Source organism: Cydia splendana, chromosome 2, assembly GCF_910591565.1.
Source record: "Cydia splendana chromosome 2, ilCydSple1.2, whole genome shotgun sequence".
Classification (NCBI taxonomy): Eukaryota; Metazoa; Arthropoda; class Insecta; order Lepidoptera; family Tortricidae; genus Cydia; species Cydia splendana.
The window spans coordinates 26191274-26215687 of record NC_085961.1 but is presented as its reverse complement, the minus strand read 5'-3'; the positions used below and the strand labels follow the sequence as shown (position 1 = coordinate 26215687).

At 37.4% G+C, this 24414-nt stretch overlaps 1 protein-coding gene across 2 annotated transcripts in view; it reads right to left on the bottom strand.

Annotated features, from left to right (window-relative positions):
* LOC134806044 (NADP-dependent malic enzyme-like) overlaps positions 1 to 24414 on the bottom strand; it is a 50669-nt gene that overhangs the window by 6013 nt on the left and 20242 nt on the right. The window contains exons 1-8 of one of the 2 annotated variants that reach the window (XM_063779248.1): positions 23796 to 24038; positions 19537 to 19741; positions 4584 to 4742; positions 3959 to 4140; positions 3501 to 3661; positions 1362 to 1566; positions 661 to 787; positions 92 to 317 (exon numbers count right to left, since the gene is read on the bottom strand). In XM_063779248.1, coding sequence (XP_063635318.1) covers positions 92 to 317; positions 661 to 787; positions 1362 to 1566; positions 3501 to 3661; positions 3959 to 4140; positions 4584 to 4742; positions 19537 to 19741; positions 23796 to 23881 — 1351 coding nt within the window. In that variant the 5' untranslated portion in view covers positions 23882 to 24038. Of the gene's footprint in view, positions 1 to 91; positions 318 to 660; positions 788 to 1361; positions 1567 to 3500; positions 3662 to 3958; positions 4141 to 4583; positions 4743 to 19536; positions 19742 to 23795; positions 24039 to 24414 lie in introns of those variants that run through there. The other variant, XM_063779249.1, reaches the window with a different exon arrangement.

Below are 24414 nucleotides of genomic sequence, written 5' to 3'. Positions count from 1 at the left end.
GGTTATTGCTTGTGAGCTTCTTGGGGTGGACCACCCAGATCAAAGTTAAATAAGCCCTAAAGAAAATAACGTAATAATCAATAAATCTTACCGATAAGCACTGTAGGCTTGGCAGTTTCAACGACTTCGGCAAGTGTCTTGATGGTGGGACGATTTTGTGCGAACTTCTCCTTGTGATGGTTCAGGCCGCCTTCGGGCCGGTCCTTCACGATGAGGCCCTTGGAGTCCACCATCCATATGCGCGCGCGCGCGTCCGCGTCGCTTGTGCCTTCCGCCTTCATTGCCATCACGCATAACTCCGCGATTCCGAGAGCAGCCTGGGAAAACGATTACGTTTTAATAAGACACGAACTAATACTTATAAGGGAAAATTGGACAAGTGAAAGATAACGCGTTAGCGTTTAACTTTTTATATTTGTAGCTCGTATAGAGTTTTTTGAAACGTGAGAGATTTTAGGTCTTGTAATATATCTATAGTGGAGCTAAAAGTTTCATGGTCGAATCACTTAATTCTAAATGTCAGTGTTAGCCATTCGAGTTAAACGAAAGAAAAAATAAAAATTTGAAAAACCGGTAGTCACAGCAGACAGCAGCCGTGCCACCGTCACCGGCGCAGTGACTTGTATGTCGTCGTTGAAAGATATAATTTGTGAAGCTCACCTCGCCAGCGCCCTGGAAGACGATGGTATTCGACGACAGCTTGGTACCGGTGAGCCTTAAGCTGGCAAGAAGCCCGGCCACCGCCACCGCCGCGGTGCCTTGAATATCATCGTTGAAAGTGCAGTACCTGACGACAAACGTCAATCATTTCATTTTATTGCAGACCTATCACATATGAATGTTACATTAACATGTTACCATTTTATTGATTGAAAAACCTTGACCATACATCCAACGAGGTAACAAACTAGCTTACAATTGCTTAAGTGGAGTAGATACTCGACACAAATCAATGCCTAGATAAAGCACTAATACGTATTTATTTTATCTACGACACTTTAGACACTAAGTAGCGTGCTATGCATAAGTACTGTAGAGTGTAGAGAAAGTAAGATTTTTTCAGTGTGTCTACATACATCATTTATCCTATAAAAAAGTAGGTAAGTATAATTATGTAACCACGTAAGTTTGCTTTGGGTTAACATAATCATGCTTGCTGTTAAAAGTTTAAATTAATTTAAGCACCTACCTAATCAGAACTAAATTCACTTGCTAAGGTAACTCTCAACAACCAAACATTTACGTTGGCGAAGTCGTCGAACTAGATCGGCGAAGTCGTGGAACTAGATCGGTCAAATTGCCCAAAGCGGCGTACTACTTCAAACCCGAACTGGTCAAACAATGCATACTTCGTCACTCACTTGCCACGGTACTTCTCGAGCAGCCTGAAAGCGTTAGCATTAGCGAAGTCCTCGAACTGGATGAGGCAGTTCTGTCCGAAGCGGCGCACCACGGCGCACATGAACTCTTCGACGAACTCGTCGTAGGCGGCGCCGCGGACGCGCTTGTGCCGCAGACCGATGTACAGCGGGTCGTCCAGGAGCGACTGGGTGTTGGTGCCCACGTCTGGAAACATTATTGCATTTTGTTAAACTCTGGCCTGTTGGGCTATTGGCAAATCTTTTCCGGTTCAAAGCTACTTAATGAGCCTTGAACTTTAGAGGAATTAAGGCTTTGACTCTCACTCAGTGTATACCTACTTCAACATTTTGGGTTTTTCTTGCCTAATTTATTGGCCTCGGACTGTAACTATGCACGTGTAGGTATGGGGGCGCGAGTTTAAAAAAGGCGCACTATACAGGGCGTCCCACGGCTATGCCACATGGAGGGAAATTACCCTGAATATTGTAGATGGAACATTTTACTGAAAGAAGACATTATTTTAATTTAAAAACCAATTTAAACTGCATTCATAGATTTTTAAATAATTACATGGTTGAACCGGGAATCGAACCCGCTACACGAGAAAAAAAAAATATCCTGTAGCTTTATCATACCGATCGAATGGCTTCATCATAAGGATTATTTTTTGCTAAATAACATATCTAGGTGTCAGAAATAAAAGGAGGATCATGAATTTTAACATTTGATGTGAAATTTAGCGAAATAATCAAAAGAGTGCGACTTTGTATTCAACAGAATGGGCTCATTTTGAGCATTTGATAAATTAAATTGAGTAATTATGAATTAAAAATGTTAAAATTGGTGGTCTTCCTTTTATTTCTGACACTATGTTATTTAGCAAAAAAATAATCCTTATGATGAAGCCTTTCAATCGGTATGATAAAGCTACAGGGTAATTTTTTTCTCGTATAGCGGGTTCGATTCCCGGTTCAACCATGTAATTATTTAAAAATCTATGAATGCAGTTTAAATGGTTTTTTAAATTAAAATAATGTCTTCTTTCAGTAATATGTTCCATCTACAATATTTAAGGTACTTTCCCTCCAAGTGGCATAGCTGTGGGGCGCCCTGTATACTGCGCGTCTTACTTAGGTACCTCGCGATTAAACTCCCTGAGGGGCGCTAATGAGGTGCTAGCCAAGAACTTTGTTTCTTTCATAAAACCGATCTGTGTCCGGCTATGGCTGAATGAAACTGATTTTTTTTATTATGACACTGATAATCGGAGTAGGTATAATTAGTAATGCCTGCTGATTAATCACGGCCTTTAAATCACGAACCGTAACTTACCCGTGACCGATGATTTCGTTTCAAATGCAAATAATTAAATATTTGCCTAGAACGATTTACATATGTTTACATAAGATACAGAAGGCCTTTATCAGCAAGCACTTAACTAATTATTAAGGCTGTATATTTTCACGTGATCGTAAATTTATAGGTACTTGCTACTGACAAATAATATTTCCCGTTCTATAATTGCACCCCTACAATTAATTGCTTTTTAACTATTACCGTATTGAATAAGTATTGAAGCAAAATATGAGGAAGTGTAGCTCTGGAGTAGAGTAATTTAATTGGCGCGAGAACAAATGACGCCCACGCACTTCGCTGGCCCAATATTACAGGGTTATATGTTACATTGTCACTAAGATAGCTGAAATTGGACTTAATGTCACTATGACAAATGTTCAAATTTCAGTTCGATATAAGTGAAACATGGAATGTGTAATATTGGGCCAGCGACTTGTTACAAACAAAAAAACAGACGTACTTAAATAACAAATAATGTTCGTGCATGTTCAGTAAACTATGTAGTGTGAAGTAATTAATAATGTAAGCCTAAGTAACATACAAAGTGTGAGTTTAATATTGCCTCTATGACGTACACTTAATAATACTAGGCCTGGGCGGGGCCCATTTCTCGAACGGTATTACGAACTGTCAAATCGTATGGGTTACCATGGCAACTCACTAATACTATTAAACTAATACAGTTCGAGAAATGGGCCCTGGAGTACAGCGAGAGCTTGCACGGGGATGCCCATTCCGCACGCCCAGGGTCCTGGCCCGGTGCTACAGCGTACAGTACTGACCTAGCGTGATGGGCAGGCACTGGTGCGGCTTGATGCCGGCCAGCGCGGTGTAGAGCGACAGCTTGCCGACGGGGATGCCCATGCCGCACGCGCCCAGGTCGCCCAGGCCCAGGATGCGCTCGCCGTCCGTCACCACGATCGCACGGACGTCCGTCTCAGGCCTAAAACACAAAATACCAATCTTTAGAAAACGCCCTCTACTTACATTTATCACCGGAGAACACTGTCACAGTTAATTACGAAAAAAATAGAGTAGAAATGGAATCATGCAGAATTTATGTGAATGCCATCTAGCTGCCCTATTTACGCAACCGCCACCGCCGCGGTACCTTGAATATCATAGTAAAAGTATAATTAGAATAAATAGCTTTTGTAATGAGATTTATTTATAAATACGTAATTTTCTTTCAAATAGAATTAGATACTTAATGGGAGTGAAAAAATCTAACAACACTCACCAGTTCTTAAGGATGTCGTAGACATGTCCCTTGTCGTGGATGGTGATGAAGAGCCCGCGCGGGCGACGGTAGATGAGCCCGTACTTTTGGCAGGCCAGCCCCACGGTGGGAGTGTACACGATGGGCATCATCTCCGCCACGTTCTCGCCGAGGAAGCGGTAGAACAGATGCTCGTTACGGTCCTGCAGATAACCCATAATCGGTAAGTTTCAATCTACTCATCACTGCAGAATAATAATACGATAAAGATCCTACACATAATAAGTACTTAAGTAATTTGTCTGAGAGTTGTGCCTGTAGGTAATTTCATATTAATAGGTACCATAATTTTCCTGATACTGTCTGCCGCTATGCTCAACTTTAAGTGGTACACTTGATATTTAGACTTTCTGATTAGTAAAGATACCTACATTAATAAATGCACGTATATTTATAGTGTGAATGACCATGTTAGCTTCAAATCTTATAAACACATATTCTGTATTAGGGTCTAATTTTTCATAAATGTCAGTTAAAAAGCATTCAGATTAGCGCCAGTTATTATTATTACCCACGACTTTCGAGAACACAAAAGAAACACTATTTTTTATAGCCATATTATTCCGGAGGTTGAAATACTACTCACCAAGAGTCCCATGAGGTAGATGTACTTGTTCAAGGGCTCTTCATAGCGGTCGATGGAGAGCTTGCAGAGCTGCACCTGTTCCTCCTGACTCTTTACACGAGCTGGCAACAGCCCGTGGATGCCCAGCATCTGGCGCTCCTCGATCGTGAACGCCAAGCCCTGTCGAACAAAACGTGTTATATATTTACAATGTGAAACATATGTAGGTACTTAATGTAAAATGGAAGACGATCACGACTGGAGAACTAGGTAAGTAGTAAGTACTTTAAATTCCTATCTATACCTATCTAGTATCTTTACTACTCAAATGCATAATAGACACAACATCGCATGGGCATATAAATTTTTACGAGTAAGTTATTGATGTACTCAACAGGGTTACTCAAATTCAAAAGAAGACAATTTTATTTTCAAATGAATACGAATGAAATTTGTGGTCGCAGAATTAGGTTATTGAATTTTCTACAATGGACACTTTCGCGTCCGGGTTTCTGGATGCTAGAATACTCTAGCTATCTATTTACCCCCAATAAATACCTACTCGTATTTATAGTATCGCTAATTATGTAACTTTTAGCATGTTTAGTTGTTTGTCAACTGAATAAATAAATAATAATTGTTTTACGGTTTCACTCACATATTTTAGTCACAAATATACAATACGCGACAGTCACGACAATTTAAAATTAAAGAATTGTTCTGTATTTTCTTTAGGACTAATGTATGAGGCGTTCTATTGACTTCAATCGACATTGGTGGATTCTGTAATTATACTTTCAGTTATGTACATACGTCGTTATCGCGGGAGCAAAAACAAGCCTGTCAAAGAACACATGTAACAGAACGTCTGTTTTGTAAAAGTGGAATATACTGCCTACACATTTAAACCTCTAAGATGTTCTTCATATCTAGCATAAAGTTTTCGCTGGAAAAGGTCAATTAATCTTGTATTTCACTTTGTAAACGTATACCTATAAGTCAACGTGTCAGTCAACTTGAAAAATAAGTCACCAATGTATTTAATTATTTATATCAGTATTTACTTACTTCTGAAAGTATTTTATGTGATATTAGTAAAATATGACCAAACTTTTATTTAAATTCGATTCTGCTACATTTTGAACCCATAGGTAAATATAAACGTTACTCGATAGGAATGTCACTTCTGTTATTATTTATTTGTCATAATCTTTCACTACTGTCAAATCGTTGTTGCCCCCGCGATAACGACGTATGGTTATGTACCTATTTATCTATCAACCGCCTTTGTTGAATACCTTGTTCGACGAAAAACAATGCCACTGAAGTGGAAGTTCGGAAACAAAAGACAATGCGATCGATTGTTAGCAAACAACATATGTATCGAATGTTGATATTGCAGATAAAAGTCCCGGTGGAATCCTACATTTTCCTCAGATCATTTAATTTCAATGCCATTTTTCGACGTCATCTTACAATGCAGTACCAGTTACTATAGTGAGTCATGCATTTCCTTGTCACAATCTGTCAATTATTCGCAAGGCTGCACATTTAAAGGTCTAATCGTTCATGTCATTGTTTAAAACCGAGCAATTTGTAATTTAGACAAATGCGATAGCAAACATTCCATTGAATATCACATCTCGATAATGTACTAAGTATAGTTCCAACGATGACTTCCTAAATTATCTCTATAGAAAGCGTAAAACGTAACACATTATGATTGTCTACACAAAGACCTAGAAAGTCACAGAAGGCGAGAATACTAGAATCGTACGTGTAGTAACCGGCCACTTCCTTATTACAACTTACAACTGCAGACTATCTACATTCCGACTATTGCAAGCAGTTTGAGTCAGTTTTGCATGGCTGAACTATAAAATGCATTATATAGTTACTTTAAATCTGCTTAATTTCATAATATGTACATGAACATACATATGACAAACTTATTGCCTAAATATATTGTGCACCTCTAAACTATTGGTTATGTTACTAAGATACCACAAGCTACGTTAAATAAAATCGTACTTATAATTTATAAACATAAATTCTGCATTTTGAACAATTGAATTACCTACGATAATAGTCGAGGCATTATAGTGTTAACTACCTACTTGGTACCTACGACGTATTGTGTGCTAACACTGAAATAATGTGCAACGAAGAAACCTTTGAACGGTAAATGGCCTGCGTACCTCATCAATATTATGTGCTTCTAGTATCATCCTTATATACATAATATATTCCATTTGTAATTAATTCATGAACGAGCCCATGTTATCACTAAACTTCTTTTAAGGTACCATAATTGTGACACGAAACTCCCGTCTACCTCCTTGTTAACTTTTCAAAGCTAATCGTAAATCTTTTGTTTTGAAAATATTTTTCCCAAGTTACGCATAGATATGTTGGATAACATTCCTCCGTTTCTACAAATAACTGATGATCAGTTAGCTCTATAGCGAAAAAGTCGTGACCTGGCCGTAAATACTACTTATTAGCTCTCATGTGTCACGTACGAAGGTTATCTCTGCGAAACGTCTAGGTCTTTTATATAAGTCTCCAATCACGCGACGAAATTATAAAGTTGAGACAAAGTTGACGGTGACAAGTGGATGAAGAAAAACCGGGCAAGTGCGAGTCGGACTCGCGCACGAAGGGTTCCGTACCATAATGAAAAAAAAAACGGAAAAAATTCCAAAAAAAAAATGGTCACCCATCCAAGTACTGACCACGCCCGACGTTGCTTAACTTTGGTCAAAAATCACGTTTGTCGTATGGGAGCCCCATTTAAATCTTTATTTAATTCTGTTTTTAGTATTTGTTGTTATAGCGGCAACAGAAATACATCATCTGTGAAAATTGTCTAGCTATCACGGTTCGTGAGATACAGCCTGGTGACAGACAGAAAGACGGACGGACGGACGGACGGACGGACGGACAGCGAAGTCTTAGTAATAGGGTCCCGTTTTACCCTTTGGGTACGGAACCCTAAAAATCAGTCTGACACTGTACGGCGTGTATGAGTGACCCCGGAAACGAGTTCGTACCGTTTGATAACAGTCAGCTGTGCGGTGAAGGTGACCGCTGATGACCTTCAACACTCTTGCTTCAAGCCGCATACTTAACTATGCCGCCGGCGCAGCACTTAAACCACGGATATAGAGTCCAATTTTGTTATAACGGAGTTTAGAAGTTAAATTGGTTTGGATAAAGTGCGAATAAAATCACGTCAATTCCCGCTAATCGCGTGTCACAGTGGGACTTTGACCGGTCATCATAAAAATGTAGGTCTGTTGAACGCGACTATGAAATTGATAGATCGATTTAATACCTACATACTTATACATTTTAATTGATGATAATACTTAACATGTACAAATCCATCAGCAGATACTTAAGAACTGTTAGATCTAATTTCAATACGAAACTTGCCCAAAAAGCAGTCATAAATCCAGCCATTCTAAACATCGGCATCGTACCAAAAATGAATATTCGCGTGAGTGTCAGGGCTGTAGGCAGAATTAGAAATTAAACTACAAGTTTGCTGAAGGGTAAAAGACAGAGTTTTATACCTATAAAGCAATTTTAAATATTTCAGTTTCATTTACCTCAAGCGAAAATCGCCATGATTAAGTAATGACGCAATTTCTTTTCGATCAAAGGGTACCGGGGCTTACCTCGTTCCTGGTAATTTAATTGCATTCTTAAAACAGACTGAGTTACCATTTTTCTTTCAAGTTTCGCTATAGTTACACCGAATATAAATCTCAAGCATGCCAATTCTAGAGCTACAATACACACAACGCAACAATAACTACTTACTCTAACCCTGTCTATATAGAGTCTGAAATGAAAATTGTTCATAAAAATAAGCCGCCGCGCCGGAGGCGCGGCTATGACGTCACGACCAAATGCGAAGAGGTCGTTATACTTCTTGTACTCTGGACTTAATTAATATCAAAGACCTTATGTTGACTCAGTAAAAGCCAAACTCGAATGTCAGCCTTAATCGCGTTAGGTTACCTGTTTACTCGGCAACGCGGCACCTAAGTGTACACGCGTCATGGAAAATTGAATCAATCTAAAACAGAATAAATTGGATGTGAGCTTAAATGAAAATGTAATGAATACAAATTGATTTCTTTTAGGCGCGTCAATCCCACGCCCACCTGACTGTGTAAGTAATAACGGGAAATTATTAAAATATGTCCAAATCGTGACAAGTACAGTCACCTGCAATTATATGTTACTCTTTGAAGGCCGCAAAAATATGTGCTTACGCTCTTTTACAACTACGTTGCCCGAGACTTGTACCTTTATTCACTAGGGCCACAGTTGAATGTTGAATTAGATATTGAAATGTTTCTATTTACCTATAGGTACGCGAGTGACGTTTATGGATTGACATAGAATTTCTCTGACGTCGAAAGAATGTGTCCGGATACCGTGTAAATCAAAACGGTGTAGGTGGAATATGAAGTGATTGGATACTTGTGTTAAGTTCGCATTCCATCTGCTGGAGTCTGTCTGTCTGTTCAAGTTAATCTCAAGGCTACATACAGAACGTATTCAATTCCTTTTATTTGTACAAAGTGTCTCTGTGGCTATGGTTTCATAAATTAATTCACTCTATTTTATTTAGAACATTAACAACATAACAATGTAGGCTGTTAGTAGCAAATTTATTTAGCCACCAACACAGGTAATTGTTTAAACACTAGGTACGTTTTTATCATTAACACTGAAAAGTAGAATGGTGATATCAATAAACAACCGCAACCGCCTTTGCCTTTCGAATGCAATCTTAAATCTAATTAAGCTCCATTAAAATATATACCTATTAGCCAAATTATGATATACATTGTAGGTACCTCTACACTCAGTACTACAGTTTATAAATTAATTCATTCAAAATAATCTGTCCATGCAATTTTACAAGTCGCTGTACAATCCCTCTACGGCTTTAACCAACACTGACAAACAAAGGTGTTTGAGGCGTCTGAAATGGGCACGAACCCTGGAGTCCACGGCGGCCAGGCACTCGGGCAGCGCGCACAGCTCGCGCCGCGGCGTCAGCTGCCACCACTCACGCTCCATCCTACACCTGCCCCACCACCACCAGCGGCACCAGCCTCTTGAACGCCTGACTCCTGATGGTGTGGTCAAGAACTTCCCACTACACGTACAGTAGGTCCAAACCAAACACTCTTTGCATATGGCACGCGACGTTACCGCGCAGAAACTCGGTCCGCGTTTTCTCTAATCCGTTTTATTGACAGAACAAACAATTAATCCTTCGCTAACACAATCCCGGCACTCGTAATTTGTTAACAACAAGCTCTTGTACCTTGATTCTAATATCCCTCATAAAACCAAGCTTCACGATCACTTGTAAAAATGAAGAATGAAATATATGTTGATTAACAATCAAAGCCCGTTGAATTACCGTTAAACTTTATCGTTTTCCTCGTTTATTTTGTATACTATCGGTACCAAATTAGAGACGTGTGTCTAGTGGCGTGTGACTGAAGGAATAGAACTACAAGCTTTAGTCCCAGCCAATATTATTAGGAATTTATTAGAAATGCAGTCAACACCGCGATCGATAACTAGGTTACTTACTTATGTTCAGAACAGTGGTTATGAAATATTACTTAGGTATAACTTCTACTGACGAAGAGATATTATTACCTTACCTTAATATTAGGACTTGTTGTCATATTCCTTCTCGTTATATTTTGCAACAGCTCGCTTGCAAGCGCTACGTACTTTTGTAGTAGGTGGCGCTACGTACTACGTACTTATGTATAGGTACGATACAAGTACATTTATTCATTACAAAATCTTGACTACTCTCTCTCTAATCTTGGTCTTGACGAATTAATCGTGTTAACCAATAATCGACTTTACCCATTTACATAAAACGGAAAGACCAAAAACGATTTACGTACTGTAGGTATTTCATTGCTCTACCAAATTAAGACATACCATTAATTAAGATTGACAAGGCGCTGTCTAATCTGTCGTTAGGCATCAATTATAAGCAAGTTAAGAGACATGTACTTAAGTGCCCCATAATGATTATGATTAAATTTAGATAAAATGAAAATGAATAGATAGATCAAACGAATTAATTATGAAAGTTTAAGGGGTTTGTGGAGAAATAAAACAATTATGTTGAAATGGCGAGAAAAGCCGGCGGCAACTTACGTAAGTTTAAGTGGAAGTTAAACTCTCATCTCTTATTATATTAATGTCCTACCCTCCGAGCTCTACGACCGCGCAGTGATTTGTTTTAGATACAACAAAAGACTTGTGAAGACCCGACTGATAATCGGTTTGTGATACCTACAATCAGCTTTGTAATAAAATATATTAAATTAATTTAATGCAATATAGTCATTCACCAAAGTTACGTAATAATAGCAATACAGCATTCTCTACCATCCATCACTGTTAATTGTAATGACTAATGATTTATCTCATCAGTTAAATTAGGTCAAAAAAGTTCAATAATTAAAACCAACGTTGACCTATCAAGAAACAAAAAAGCATCATAGGTAACTTATTTTTTAGTTTAACTAATGGTCAAGATCATAAGTTTTTACAGCGTTTCAGTAAGTGTGAACGCAAAAAGGAGGCACATAGTTTGAGGATAAAGCGCCTGAAAATACGCTCGCAATAAACTCATAGTGTTCATTAGGGGAATAAGTATTACGGCGGCTATGACGTAATTTGCGTATGAATGAGCAATATTGTTCGATATAGCCATGCGCAGGGACGACATAATGGTTTTACTAAGGTCTACGTTGAATTATTAAGAGCTAGCTCTATTTAAGAGAGCTATATTTTTTACTCCTTTATAAAATAAACGACTTCAACAACTCTAGAGAAAGATACCTACCTTTTAAGTTCAATAGTACCTAATAGACAACGGTCAGTTTGATTTATATATCGTCAGTTGACAACCAAAACTCACTAATTCCTATCACAAGTTCAGATCCACAGTAAACCGTACTAGTAACAAGACAACGTTGATTTCTATTTAATAATTGTTTTACAATTAGTGACTTAGGTGTCACCTACAAATAAATCAGCTACCCTATAAAATATAATGTATCACCTATTGTAAGTACATACAAGTTGTTGAAGTGAGTAGTCTAAATTGTACGGATGACGTATGGAGTAAAAGTAATTCGAGTTAGAGCTCGCAGTGGGCCCGGCCCGGCCTATCAACTAGCAACCATTCGTCGGTTGCATTCCTCCACTTGTTTAATTGATTGTAAACCACTTCGATTGTGCAAGTGTGATTTTGATTATAAACGAGTAGCGCATAATCAATATTTTTTAAATGGCAATAGGAGACGAGGAGCCATTGATCGATATAAAATATGACAGGCATATAATGTGCCATTCATTGGTTAACCCTTTTTAATGTTCTTATAATAATCAAATGTATTTACTAAAAAGAATACTTAACTGGAAGGCAAATAAATAAATGAATTTTCGTTGCTCTCGTTATATACCATTATACGTATATACCATTTTCCGGGGCTATCTCTCCGTCTATATCCGTATCAGCTATAACAGTAATATTGATAACAACACAATACACAAACAAACCCATGTTTATAATTGTCTAGACTTAAATTTTGACGTGGATTAGGCTATGAAAAAAATTTGCCAGCATTTATAACAAACGCTTATAAAATTTAATTAAGACTTCCTAAATTAAGAGAGCGATGTAAAAGAAAAAGGTGAAATAGATTAATTAAAAGCTGGTGAATTTAAAGTGAAATATTCGAGAGCAAAAACACAGACTGTCAACGAAAATCGTTTGTTCTGAATACGAAATGATTTGAAATGTTCTTGATACTAATTCTATTAAACAAGTCAGTTCTATTTATATTGTTGAATCTTGAATCAACAAGCTTATTGAATAGGTATTTATGTAAAATAACAAGTCTTAGGTTTTTCGTTTTTCATTAAAATTTTGTTTCTGGTATTGTAGGTTATTTACTTTTATCTAATTTATTTTAGAGTGTTCTAATATTAAATCGTTGCAGTACGATGTACATCTAGATATACTCGTAGATCTAGCATACTTCTGCATCTTTATGAAGGCTTAAAAGCAAATGATTTTGAGATCATACATGCAGTGCTGGCAATATGTGACTTTCAATACAAAGCAAGGATATAGCCTGGCTTAGGCCGCACAAATGCTTTACGACCTAGGCCAGACTCTCGACCGATATAAGTGTTCTAGGTCTGATCGCAATGCCTAGGCTAGACACATGTCCACATATTAAGATCAAGGTACAAGGCACCACGTATTGACATTTGCACACAATTATGTTTCTATACAGGTGTTTTAACGCGTACCACATCCTGCTCGCGCGCGGGAATAACTATCGAGAAAAGGAGTTGTAGTTATTTACGACGCATTTATTAATACGCTGATAACAGCAAGTTCGCCTTTGTTCTAATGACGAATTGATTGATTGATTGATTTTTGTACAATAAAGTGTTTTAAATTACTACTACTACATTTGAAGAGCCTGGTAATGAACGAGTTTTATGAACCTGCCGCCGTGCCGCCTCCCGAATGTTACGAGTTAGGCTTGACAGGGAACTTGAAGCATAATTAATCTTTTTACAACCACATTAAGCCTTCACTTGACTAAACCTTAACAAACGTTTTTGTATAGGTATATTAAGTCCAGAACTAAACACACGCATATATTATATGTTATTTTGAGATCTTAGTGCAACTACTAAGCTATAAAACTAACAAACTTCCGTTCTCTTTACTTTAGTTTGTGGTGTAACCTCAGTCGCGGCGGAGGGCTAAATTGAACTAATATTGTGTCGGGGTTTAGCGCCGCCGACGCGTTATCTGTCGTTATGGCGACGTTAATCCCGCCTGCAAACTGCCGGAGTGCCGATCATTAGATAGTTTTCCTCAGTTTAATGTAGGCTTCCATTCAAATGGATCACAAACAAACACGAACATTTGCAATTGAATAATTTCGGATTAAATTTCATTGCTCAAACCGCTGTTTTTCTGAAGATATCGAAAAGTAGGTAGGTATGTAAAGAAAAACTGAAATAGGTATTCGTACTATTGCGGAATGATAAAAACTGCAGACACGAACTTAATCCCTATTAATATGGCAATTAATAACCAATATACCTACTAACACTTGGAAATGTATACTGCGATTCTTAAATACTTACATAATAAAATCAGTTGTTCTCTAAATATGTATAAGTAGTATTATTGCACTTGTTGCTTAGGAAACACTTAAATAAGATATACATATATATAACATATCATAATTCTTATTCAGTGCATGGTAGGTATTCGTAGCTTTCTGAGAATTCGGGTTCACACGATATTGCAAACAAGTAAACATCTAAACATTCTAAACAATGTACAACTGCGTATTCTCTAAGGCGTCAGAGAAACTCCCTGCATTGAACGCAATTCCGAGCTCGCAGGAATTTACTCGCAGAAATATTTGGGACGAGTCCGATGATAAAACATTCAAATAGAACAGAAAGGGATCTCTAATACGACTGAATACGACATATCGTCAGATGACAAGCAAAAGTCACTAACTAACACCATTGAAATTATTGGACAATAAACCGTGTTACAAGTCTAATAAAGTGCATTGTTACTTTGATTTTTTGATAGTACTTAGTGACTTTTGCTTGTCACCCGACGATATAAAGACTGACAATACTGACATGTCAGAATTTTGCACATTATTATTTTCTTGTCTACGCAGTTTCCTAATATACGGCGCACAACTAAGCCACATAAGGGCGTATTTGATTAAAATTTTGCGTTCAGCTCCTAGCAAGGCGGTTATAAATGCGTCCCCTGTCCGAGTTATTCGAAAAATGAAACAAAAATCAATGATTTCCTGAACCCAATATCCTTATAACAATCAGTAGTCTCGTGTAGCGACTTCATTATATCAAGTTATCGAGGTAGGTACGAACACTATGTAACTTTTCCCTTCATAAAAGATAAAACATTAGCAATGTGACCTACATACAAGTCCTGCTTATAATCGTTATGTTTACAACCATTATACTTAAACATATATAGCCATGTCCCACGCCCGCGGGCTGAACCGATATGCCAACACATGCTCGTCCCTGAACTACATGCATGTCACATGCTCCATTACTCACTGCTCTAACCCGATCATTACTGTTACCTGTCTTTCATTGACCCACAGATATAATCTATCGATCAGGGTCAATCTATGCAGATAACTTAATGAACAGGACGAAATTAACGAACGAAAAAGTACTCAAGACAGCCAACCTTGCAGCAATCAAGCCTCTAAAGGATTTTTTAAGAAAACATTTAAAAACAGTTTATAAATAGCATTTATCTGCAGATAAAAAAAGAAAGGTAGAAGGAATATATAACCTGGGAAGATCAAAGGTTCCACGAGTGCCAATTAGGCACCTACTTTGCAAAACTCTCAAGCTTGTAAAAGCAAACCTTGTATTTGATTTGAGTGTGGCGAGTAGACATTCGAGAAAAAAACTGTAAAACAATTACGCAATCATTTTAAATTATTATCGCAACGACAATTTACTTGAATCTTATGTACCTACCAGTTATGGGATATTTTATGGAGCTTACTACCTACCTACTCTAATCCTAATGGTTGCATAAATACTTGGAATTGGAATGAATTACGTATTTTTAGAGAAGATTGTATGTATCTATTACCTACTCATACTTATTCTACGTCACTCGTATAATCAATAATTTCTACTTTGTAACTACTTACTTACTTCAAATTGATTTAGCTAATGGCAATAACGTATGACATTGAGTCGTTAGTGGATGGCCTAGAATGGCCACATAGCTACTGGCCACTATTAGCTAAGTACGAATAGTTACTGCCAATTTACAACTTCCTACTAAATGCGTGAGTAACATGTTCTAATGGTCAATAATAAACATCACAGTCACCATGACTTGGCGCGGCGTCATGATGTCGAACACGGATGAATTCTCAAGTTAGGTAAACCCCAAATCGATATTTTATAGCAGACCTCAATTTAACGCAACAAAGATAAATCAGTATAAAAACCGGGCAAGTGCGAGTCGGACTCGCGCACGAAGGGTTCCGTACCATAATGCAAAAAAAAAAAACAAAAAAAAAGCAAAAAAAAACGGTCACCCATCCAAGTACTGACCACTCCCGACGTTGCTTAACTTTGGTCAAAAATCACGTTTGTTGTATGGGAGCCCCATTTAAATCTTTATTTTATTCTGTTTTTAGTATTTGTTGTTATAGCGGCAACAGAAATACATCATCTGTGAAAATTTCAACTGTCTAGCTATCACGGTTCGTGAGATACAGCCTGGTGACAGACGGACGGACGGACGGACGGACGGACGGACAGCGAAGTCTTAGTAATAGGGTCCCGTTTTACCCTTTGGGTACGGAACCCTAAAAAGCGTACTTTTGTCCGTTTTACAGTACCTAGCGGATAATATTAGTCTGTTAGAATTTTAAAACGACGTATAAAGTAGGTATTGCAATGAAATTGCGTGCGACTCGTCATGGTGATACGCATGAGGCAGGTGGTTTTCCTTCATATTTTCAGCAAACAGTCAACATATTCGGTCTAATTCTAATTTGAATAAACGTCAAAAATTTGATACGTTGCATATCGTATCAAGATATAATTTTTGACGTTTATTAAAATTATAATCATCAGGCCGATTGACTGTTAAGTTCTGAAAAACTTCATGACATGGATACGTACCGACCGATTCACAAGTAACAGACGATATTGATTGCTTGCCAACTACGAGCAACTTGCGTGATGTCCGGAAATCCGATATTGAAATTATATTATCGTGTAGGTTAGCCAATATTATGAGTCATGAGGACTTCTGCAGGTAGACGTATGTCATAGTCATGTAAAAACAACTTGTTTCTGATACGGCGACACAGCCGATAAGTTTTTATTTTTATTTTTTAATTATGGTAGACCATAATACCTTACGATGACATAATTGTATGCTGTTTCTGCAACGCCATGACATAAGTAATCGATGTGCGTCATTCTATTGTATGTAAACAGGCATTATTGACTTTTTTTAGTTTAGGTAAATAAGTGTCTCACTTGACCAAGCATTTTGTGTCAGAAATGTTTATTAAACATTTATGAGATACTCGTAATATACAATACAAATCCTCTTTATTGCACAACCTCAAAAAACATTTACAGAGAGACACACATAATACATGAAGACAGCGGTAACAACAGGCGTAATATGTGTGATAAAATTTTCTGGAGCCGCGCATTAGAACTTTAAAAATAGTGCGTCTCGCACGCATCAATATACCTGCTAAGTACATAGAGATAGTTACAAGAGCACTGAAAATGGGTCACTTTTGTATGGAAATTCCCATATAGGTACCTATAATGTAAGTACGACATGTCGTGTCAACATGCAAATTATAATATCGTGTCGGGAGTTATCCACAAACTATATTTAAGGAAAAATAACTCATAACGCTAAGACGCTATTATTTAAATGCCAATTGCTTACCTATGTTAAATTTATGACCTAAATGATATTTCTCTCTGTAACGTCAAAACTGAATACATGCATGAATACTGAATCTAAATATAAAGCTGAGCTCTAAGTAGAGCTTGTAACACCTCGGGTTAAGACCTTAACTTAATGCACTCGACTCGGTTTTATGCGACCCGCCCCGGCTTCGCACGAGTTTACAAATTATACACGTAAACCTTCCTCAAGAATCATTCTATTTATAGGTGAACACTGTATGAAAATCCGTTCGGTAGTTTTTGAGTTTATCGCGAACATACAACAGACGCGGCCGGCGGGGGACTTTGTTTTATAAGGTGTAGTGATGAGTGGTGAGTCAAATCTATTTTGAAAGTTTTATATTGAAATAAAGCGATGTTGTCGCTAAATATTGAAATGCATGAATTCTTCTTAACTTCACTGAGATGGATTTTATTCATAAAAAGTGCATGGAACTTTTGCAACTCGCTGTACCACATCAAGTCTGAAGTTATTGAAGTCGTATTAATAAAATGATTTATAGGTTGATTGCGCAATTAGATATATAAAAGTATAGGAACCTAAGAAATATCCCGAACGAGTTTGAATTCGTGTTGAAATTTTCACTAGTAACTAAGTATTTAAAAGCGAATAAAATATGCAATTATGTAAGTGTTATACGTTCATGAAAATTTAAAATATTACTCTCACGATTCATGTTACACGTCATGGCGACCATAGGAAGGTCTTCATGTCATGAAGTGAAAAAATGGAGAGATTAGTTTTGTATGTATACATATTTTTATCAAATGTCTCCAACCCGTTTTAAGTAGATACTTGGACTACATTGCTTACAACATAAATACTTATTCGACTCTCCGCTGTCGTTTTAGGTACTCAGTGGTCTGTAATGTCATCAGTATCACATCAAGAAGTCAGACAATTCCTCGAATTAACAAATACATTGAAATCTAATTTCATGAGTCCCAAATTCCCAAATGTCCCAATCGCAAGAATAAGTACCCAACAATGCGAAAGACGAGTCCAGCAAGCCGGGTCTCCCGATTTCAGACGATTTGAATTAATGTACATAATTGAAAATGTTGACGATAACACGTGTACTGAGGGGTCTGCTCGCCACCCAGACCCTCGCGAGGGGCGGCTACAAGGGGGCCGTAGTACAAAGAGTGGTACTAAAAGCCTATATAGGTATTGTAGTCTTTGGCTATTGACATGCATGCCGATTAGATATTTTTTACTACTCACGACTGGTGCGATATGATACTTGAATACTGAATAATTTCGAGTTTGTATTTATTTTGCTACTAGGTCGAATACATAATTTTTTCCAGATGCACATGAATGATGACCATGATGAACATGATGCAGATGCAGATGAATGGTAATATCTAATTGATAGCATTATTCATAATAAATATCAGTTTACCTATATCTTTATTCCGAATGCAGACATAGGATTACATTTAGGTACTTGTACAATACTATTACTTATGACTAACAGTTAGTCAATTGGTGATGTGATGATATTAATTAAGAATACTTTAACAATATTGCAGATCAATATAATTCACTTAATTGTTACAAAATTATTTTATTACATATTGTTATGTTTTAATTATCCCTTTTAAAATATTTTTACCAAAACTTTTAGAAGCAGGAAGCAGATATCCCAACGCATTTTGATAAGTAATACATATAGGTATTTACATATAGGTAGGTATAATTTGTATTTTAACAAGAACTAGGATGCAGGAAGTAAATATTTATTATGTATTTCCAATGGTACCTACTCGAAAAGAAAAGTAACTTAAAGACTAAGGCCGCTATTCATAAACGCGGTACAAGCCTCAATTAGCTAAGTAAAAATCGTTTGTCTTTATCTGTCATTTTGACTTATGTATTTGTAAGAAAGGAACAAAACATAATTTAACTAAATCAGGTCCGTAAAGTTTTATGAATAATGCTCTAGTTTCCTAGGATAGCGGTGCCGTCATATAGCGGCCGTCTCCATACAAATACTACGACATCCATATTTAGGCGTATTATTTAGTTGTAACTTACCCCCTTATGGGTAAGTTGTAGCAAGCCCTACATTTAATTCAATTGTTTTCATTAAAATGTAAACAGTCTAAACACGCTGCAAAGTTGTCAGAAAGTTTAAACCACGTGAACTTTGACACCTGGCGCAAACAAACAAACATCGCGATTAGCATGACAATCGAGCAGCTGTTCCAAGTTCCGACGCCGGATCCGGGCCGCGGTGGATCACTGCGACTACTTCCGCACACAACCATGACCTAACCAAATTACTCGCGGTCATCGATCTATCCACGGGTCACTGTAAGGGGTACTACCACTAGTTACCTTGTTCAGGCCGGGATGTTTGAGCCGGTCAAGCCCTGACAGCCGGCTGGAGGACTGTCCGTCCCCGCAGCCCCACAGCCCGAGTCTGTCGCGGTCCATAGCGTCGTACGTGCACTTGGCTCTGGCGTCGGCCAGCGACTGCCGTTCGCCGCCGAACGCGCTGGTTTTGTCTCGCACCGCGGGGGGACCCATGGCGCACTCGCTCCTGGGAAAGCGGGAAAATTTTCAGCGATAAGTTTTCCCTGATAGGCCGGTGCGGTTGCGGTCGCCCGATAAGAGATGGCGCTGTGATACAATATTCCACTTTAACTTTAATAATTGTAGAATTAATGAAATACTACGTACCTATAATACGATGGGCAAACTGAAAGTTTTTAGATTAGACAAAACTTTATTTAACTCCGCCGTCACTCTTTATTTTAATACTTGCTTAAAATGTATTTTTTCGCGTGTACAAAATTTGATTAGGATAGGATGCCCCTGAAACGCACAAGGCTCATCCTCCCAAAGCCGTTATTGTATGATTTTGGGTCCTCAGAGGTTTTGTATGAAATACGTGAGCAACGTGAGGTACCCATCAAGATTAAAGTATTTTCATGCAAAAAAAATTCTGATGTCATAGGGACAGTATAGGGAATATTGATGGATTTCAAAATCTGCTCATATACAACTATTTGTCAGTCTTTTTTACTAACCGCACAACTGTAATGTAAACGCTGTTGCTTTTCTATGGTCATCCGTTAAACAACCACAAAAACAATTAAAGTTAAAAAGTAATAATATAACTGGAGCCTATTGTAACTTTGTTAGTAGGCTAAGCCCACATTAAAATCTGGCTTGTTTCTTTCTGATTTGTTAGGAATGGCCAATTTCTATGTAGTGGCCAATAACTATAGCAGTCACCCTACCATTTACCTCAAAAAATAAATAAGAATAATATTTTCCCAAATTATATGCATCTTTATGTTACATTACCTCAAAGTGGCGTTTTCTAAGAACTTTCAGAGTTGCCTATGTATTTATAACGCGTGAAGTACCTATGTATATTTAGCATACGTTTATGATGCGCTACATTTTCTATGACATATTTAAACATAGACTCGTGGTCACGGAACTTGTGCGGTCTGTCCATTCGATAACAGATGGCAGGCCGCGCCGTGGGAGTGGGAAATGTTACGATTGCACAACTTATGTAATTGAAATCATTAATTACATAAAAATAACATCGACTGTTTTTATGTCAATAAGTTATTATACTTTAAAAAAGTAATTATGGATATTTGAAATTATAGGAAACGTAAGGTAAATTTCGAGTCCCAATATTACAATGGTTAGAAAGTTTGTTGCAACCATGGCGATTTTATTTTAACACATTCAGTGCCGGAAACCCGACTATCGGGTATTTTATGATTTCGTTCCCAGGCCGGACGACCCGATAGTCGGGATCGTGGCACTTTGCTTTATATGACGAAATTGTTGTGGCCTAGCGCGGACGTCTTGTTTGGCTAGGTGGCAATGAATGTGTTAAAAAGTCGGGGTAGACTGTGTAACTAAGGTCAACCGAGGTTCGGTTGCAACTATGGGGTTATTGCGTCTATGTTACGTTTTATTCTCCAAGTAGCTCAGGCTTTTATAACTAGATAGCGGGAGCTCTTGTAATTCACGTTGTTTAAACAAAGAGCTCAAATAACCCGGTAAGAACCTTACAAATAGGTACATGTATTTATAAATAGCGCCATGGGTTCCAACAGTCACACATATTACATAACACTTATAATTATATTTTTTGATAAAATGATTCCACCAGAGACCAGAGATATCTATAGTTGCGTAATAGATATACATAAAACTTCAGTTATACCACTGAATAAATAACAAAGTCATGGAAATCGATACAACCACCAAAACCACATACACGTTTGAGTTATCATTCAGCGATAATTGCGGGGGTCGGTGACCCGCGACCAAAACATGTCATAGCGACAGGATAGCAACCTACGAGTACATTCTATATATCTATCGCTATGACCTCAACTCAACCCCCCTGAAATAGATCGATTGAGAATTTTAAAGCGATAGCGACCTGCCTACTTGAAATTTACCCGAGCACTTTTGCTTTCGACTAAAAGGAGGTACCTAATACTTATACTACTTAGGTACTTACAGCAAAAACTGATTGTGATTGTAGCTATAAAATAAAATTATAGGTAACACATTGTCAGGTGACAAGCAAACTACTTAAGTACTACCTGACTGACTAAATTTACTCTCTCTTCTCTTCTCTTCTCTTTCGTATCGCTCTTGACAGAGCGGTCGTGGTCACGTTGAGGCGTCCGCATCGGTAGTAGAGGCGAGGTACATAATTACTACCACAAGTTAATAGCCATAATTAACCATATTAATACCTTAATAAGATTGTTTTATATTTCTTTTTTTTTTATTAGCGATTTTTGCTGGTCACCTGACGACATAATCTGCTTAAGTGTAAGCCTTTTTGACAATCGCACGTCATGAAATACACTAGAGTCAGACCAAGAAAATTCTGCAGCGATTTTGATAGCCCATGCAGTGCAAGTGTTATTTATACGTCAAAATTTCATAGAAGTTGGACGTTTAAAATAACAATCAGCCGTCTCGCTCACGCTTACGCTTAGTGATTTAGTTTCATAAATAACAAAGTTTAATACTTTAAATAAATTAACAATAAATAAGAGGGTAATTTATACTAGGCAGCAGTACCGTAGTGACTTTCCTACAAAACTACTTTAGGGTCAATCATTGGCTATTTTACCCTACCAACCTCTACGAGATGGCTACTACGGCGGCCCTGTCTACGATCTACGCATTGCTACGTCACCGCCCTGAAAATTAGTTCAACCAAAAGGGCCAAGACGTATAAGTTATGTACTTTACCTAGGCTTTGCAAAATATTAACTGTTTGGCTATTTGTTTTATAAATAATGACAAATTTTACATAAATAACATTGCTGCGGGAAGTGTTTATAACAAAAACGTTATTGCAATTTTCCTTTCTTATTTTATAAGTAATTTATAGCATGTCATGGCTAGTTTATTACGGTGCCCTTAGAGTATTGCTTGAACTAATCTTGTCTATAAATATATACTTGGCTACGGCCTACCTACGCGGGCACCCAGGGCATTCGAAGCCTCTCTTCTGGCACACACACGCTTCCACACCCGACATTCAGCTGTAGGCAAACAGTCTAGAGTAAGTGCAACATTAACGTACCTACTTCTGGTAATATTTAGGCTACATACTGTTGTGTATGAATATGGGAGAAAACGGAGAATTATCAAAACTATCAAGTTAAAACAACAAGAAATTTTAACAATACTAATGATCTCTGTCTACCGACTGTGTATGTTATGTACTTGGAAAAAGTTGGTAGTATTATTACTCAGTTATAATATTCCGCGCTGTGGCAAATGTCGCCTCTAGTGCTGGTGTCAGTGCTAAAAACCGGTCAAACACAAAAATAATTAAAATACCTAATAACAAAAATACGTAAGGTGCAATGGGTTAACTTCGACGGCAGGGTAGTTTTGAAAATGGCAAATATCTACTAAATAGAACACACTTCTGAAGAAAGCACTTCATACTTTATTAGCAACACTTACCAAGGCATCTTGCTTACTGTTGCTAGTTTACTAGATACTGGCCTTATTTAATTTAACCCTTTTCCAGGCCGCACCAATCTACAAGGTTTTCCCAAAAAATCCAAATATATTCCAATTATATCATCAATATCATCATAGCTGGATAGCTATGATGATTCGTTTGAAGACAAGTTACATTTCCCGAAAGTTAAATCTGATTTGAACTTTAAATCGGATCGCTAAGGTTCAAATTATATTGGCGCGTAAGTGGTCGATAAATCGTAGTATGCCTGGAAAAGGGTTAAAATTAACCCGCTTTCGAAGTTACCCCTATGCGCCTTGCCTATACTTACATAAAATATTCAATTAAGTAATTTAGATGATGCAATTTTTTTTTCATATCTTATTGAATTTGTGGTAAAGATAGAAAGCGTAAGGTACACGACCGTAAGATAATTATCAAAGATCTTGTGAAGACCGAACTTACCTTTACCAGTATCTAGAGCTGTCTGTAATTGCACGGACTCCATAGAATTTAGTCAAGAGATACAAAAATAGCGACTGTTATATTAAGCCATCGTTAAAATAATTGATCTCGTGTGAGACTAATGTTTATACAATAAATCATGTAAGTAACTCACCGTGTACTCTGTAAAGTGCCCGCGCCATTCACCTGACGGGTGTCAAGCTGCCCGTTCGATCTGACTTTACGCGACAAAAATTCCATATTCAAATACCAAAGAGATCAAATAATATCACAGTGAAAACGTTTACTAAAAAGTAAATATATTTTTCAAAAGTTATAGTTTTAAATGTAAAGATTTTTTTAGTAAAATTCCGAAAAATTAAAAATGATAACACATTTTTAACACAGAGCTTAGGTAGAGCTCCAGTGAACTCTCAAAGACGACTGAAGGATGGAAATCTGGTGATCCCAATAAATATACAAGAAGCTTATCGACGACTATGCACTATGGTGCGGGCTGGTGACTTATATAACCACAATAAAATAAATATGCATCAAGGAATGGTTGAGATAAAAACATTAACTTATAATAAATCGACAGCACGGTCTCTAAAACAATTAGGTACTGTAAAGATCTAGGTACTTAGGTACTTATGTTCCATCTATGTTGTTACTAAAACAGATGTACCTAATCTAAGTGCAAATCTAACAAAAAAACACAGGCACAATCAATATCAAAGACAAATACTTCAGGTATTTTTTTCCTTTTTTAACAATGGAGTATGCCGCAAAAG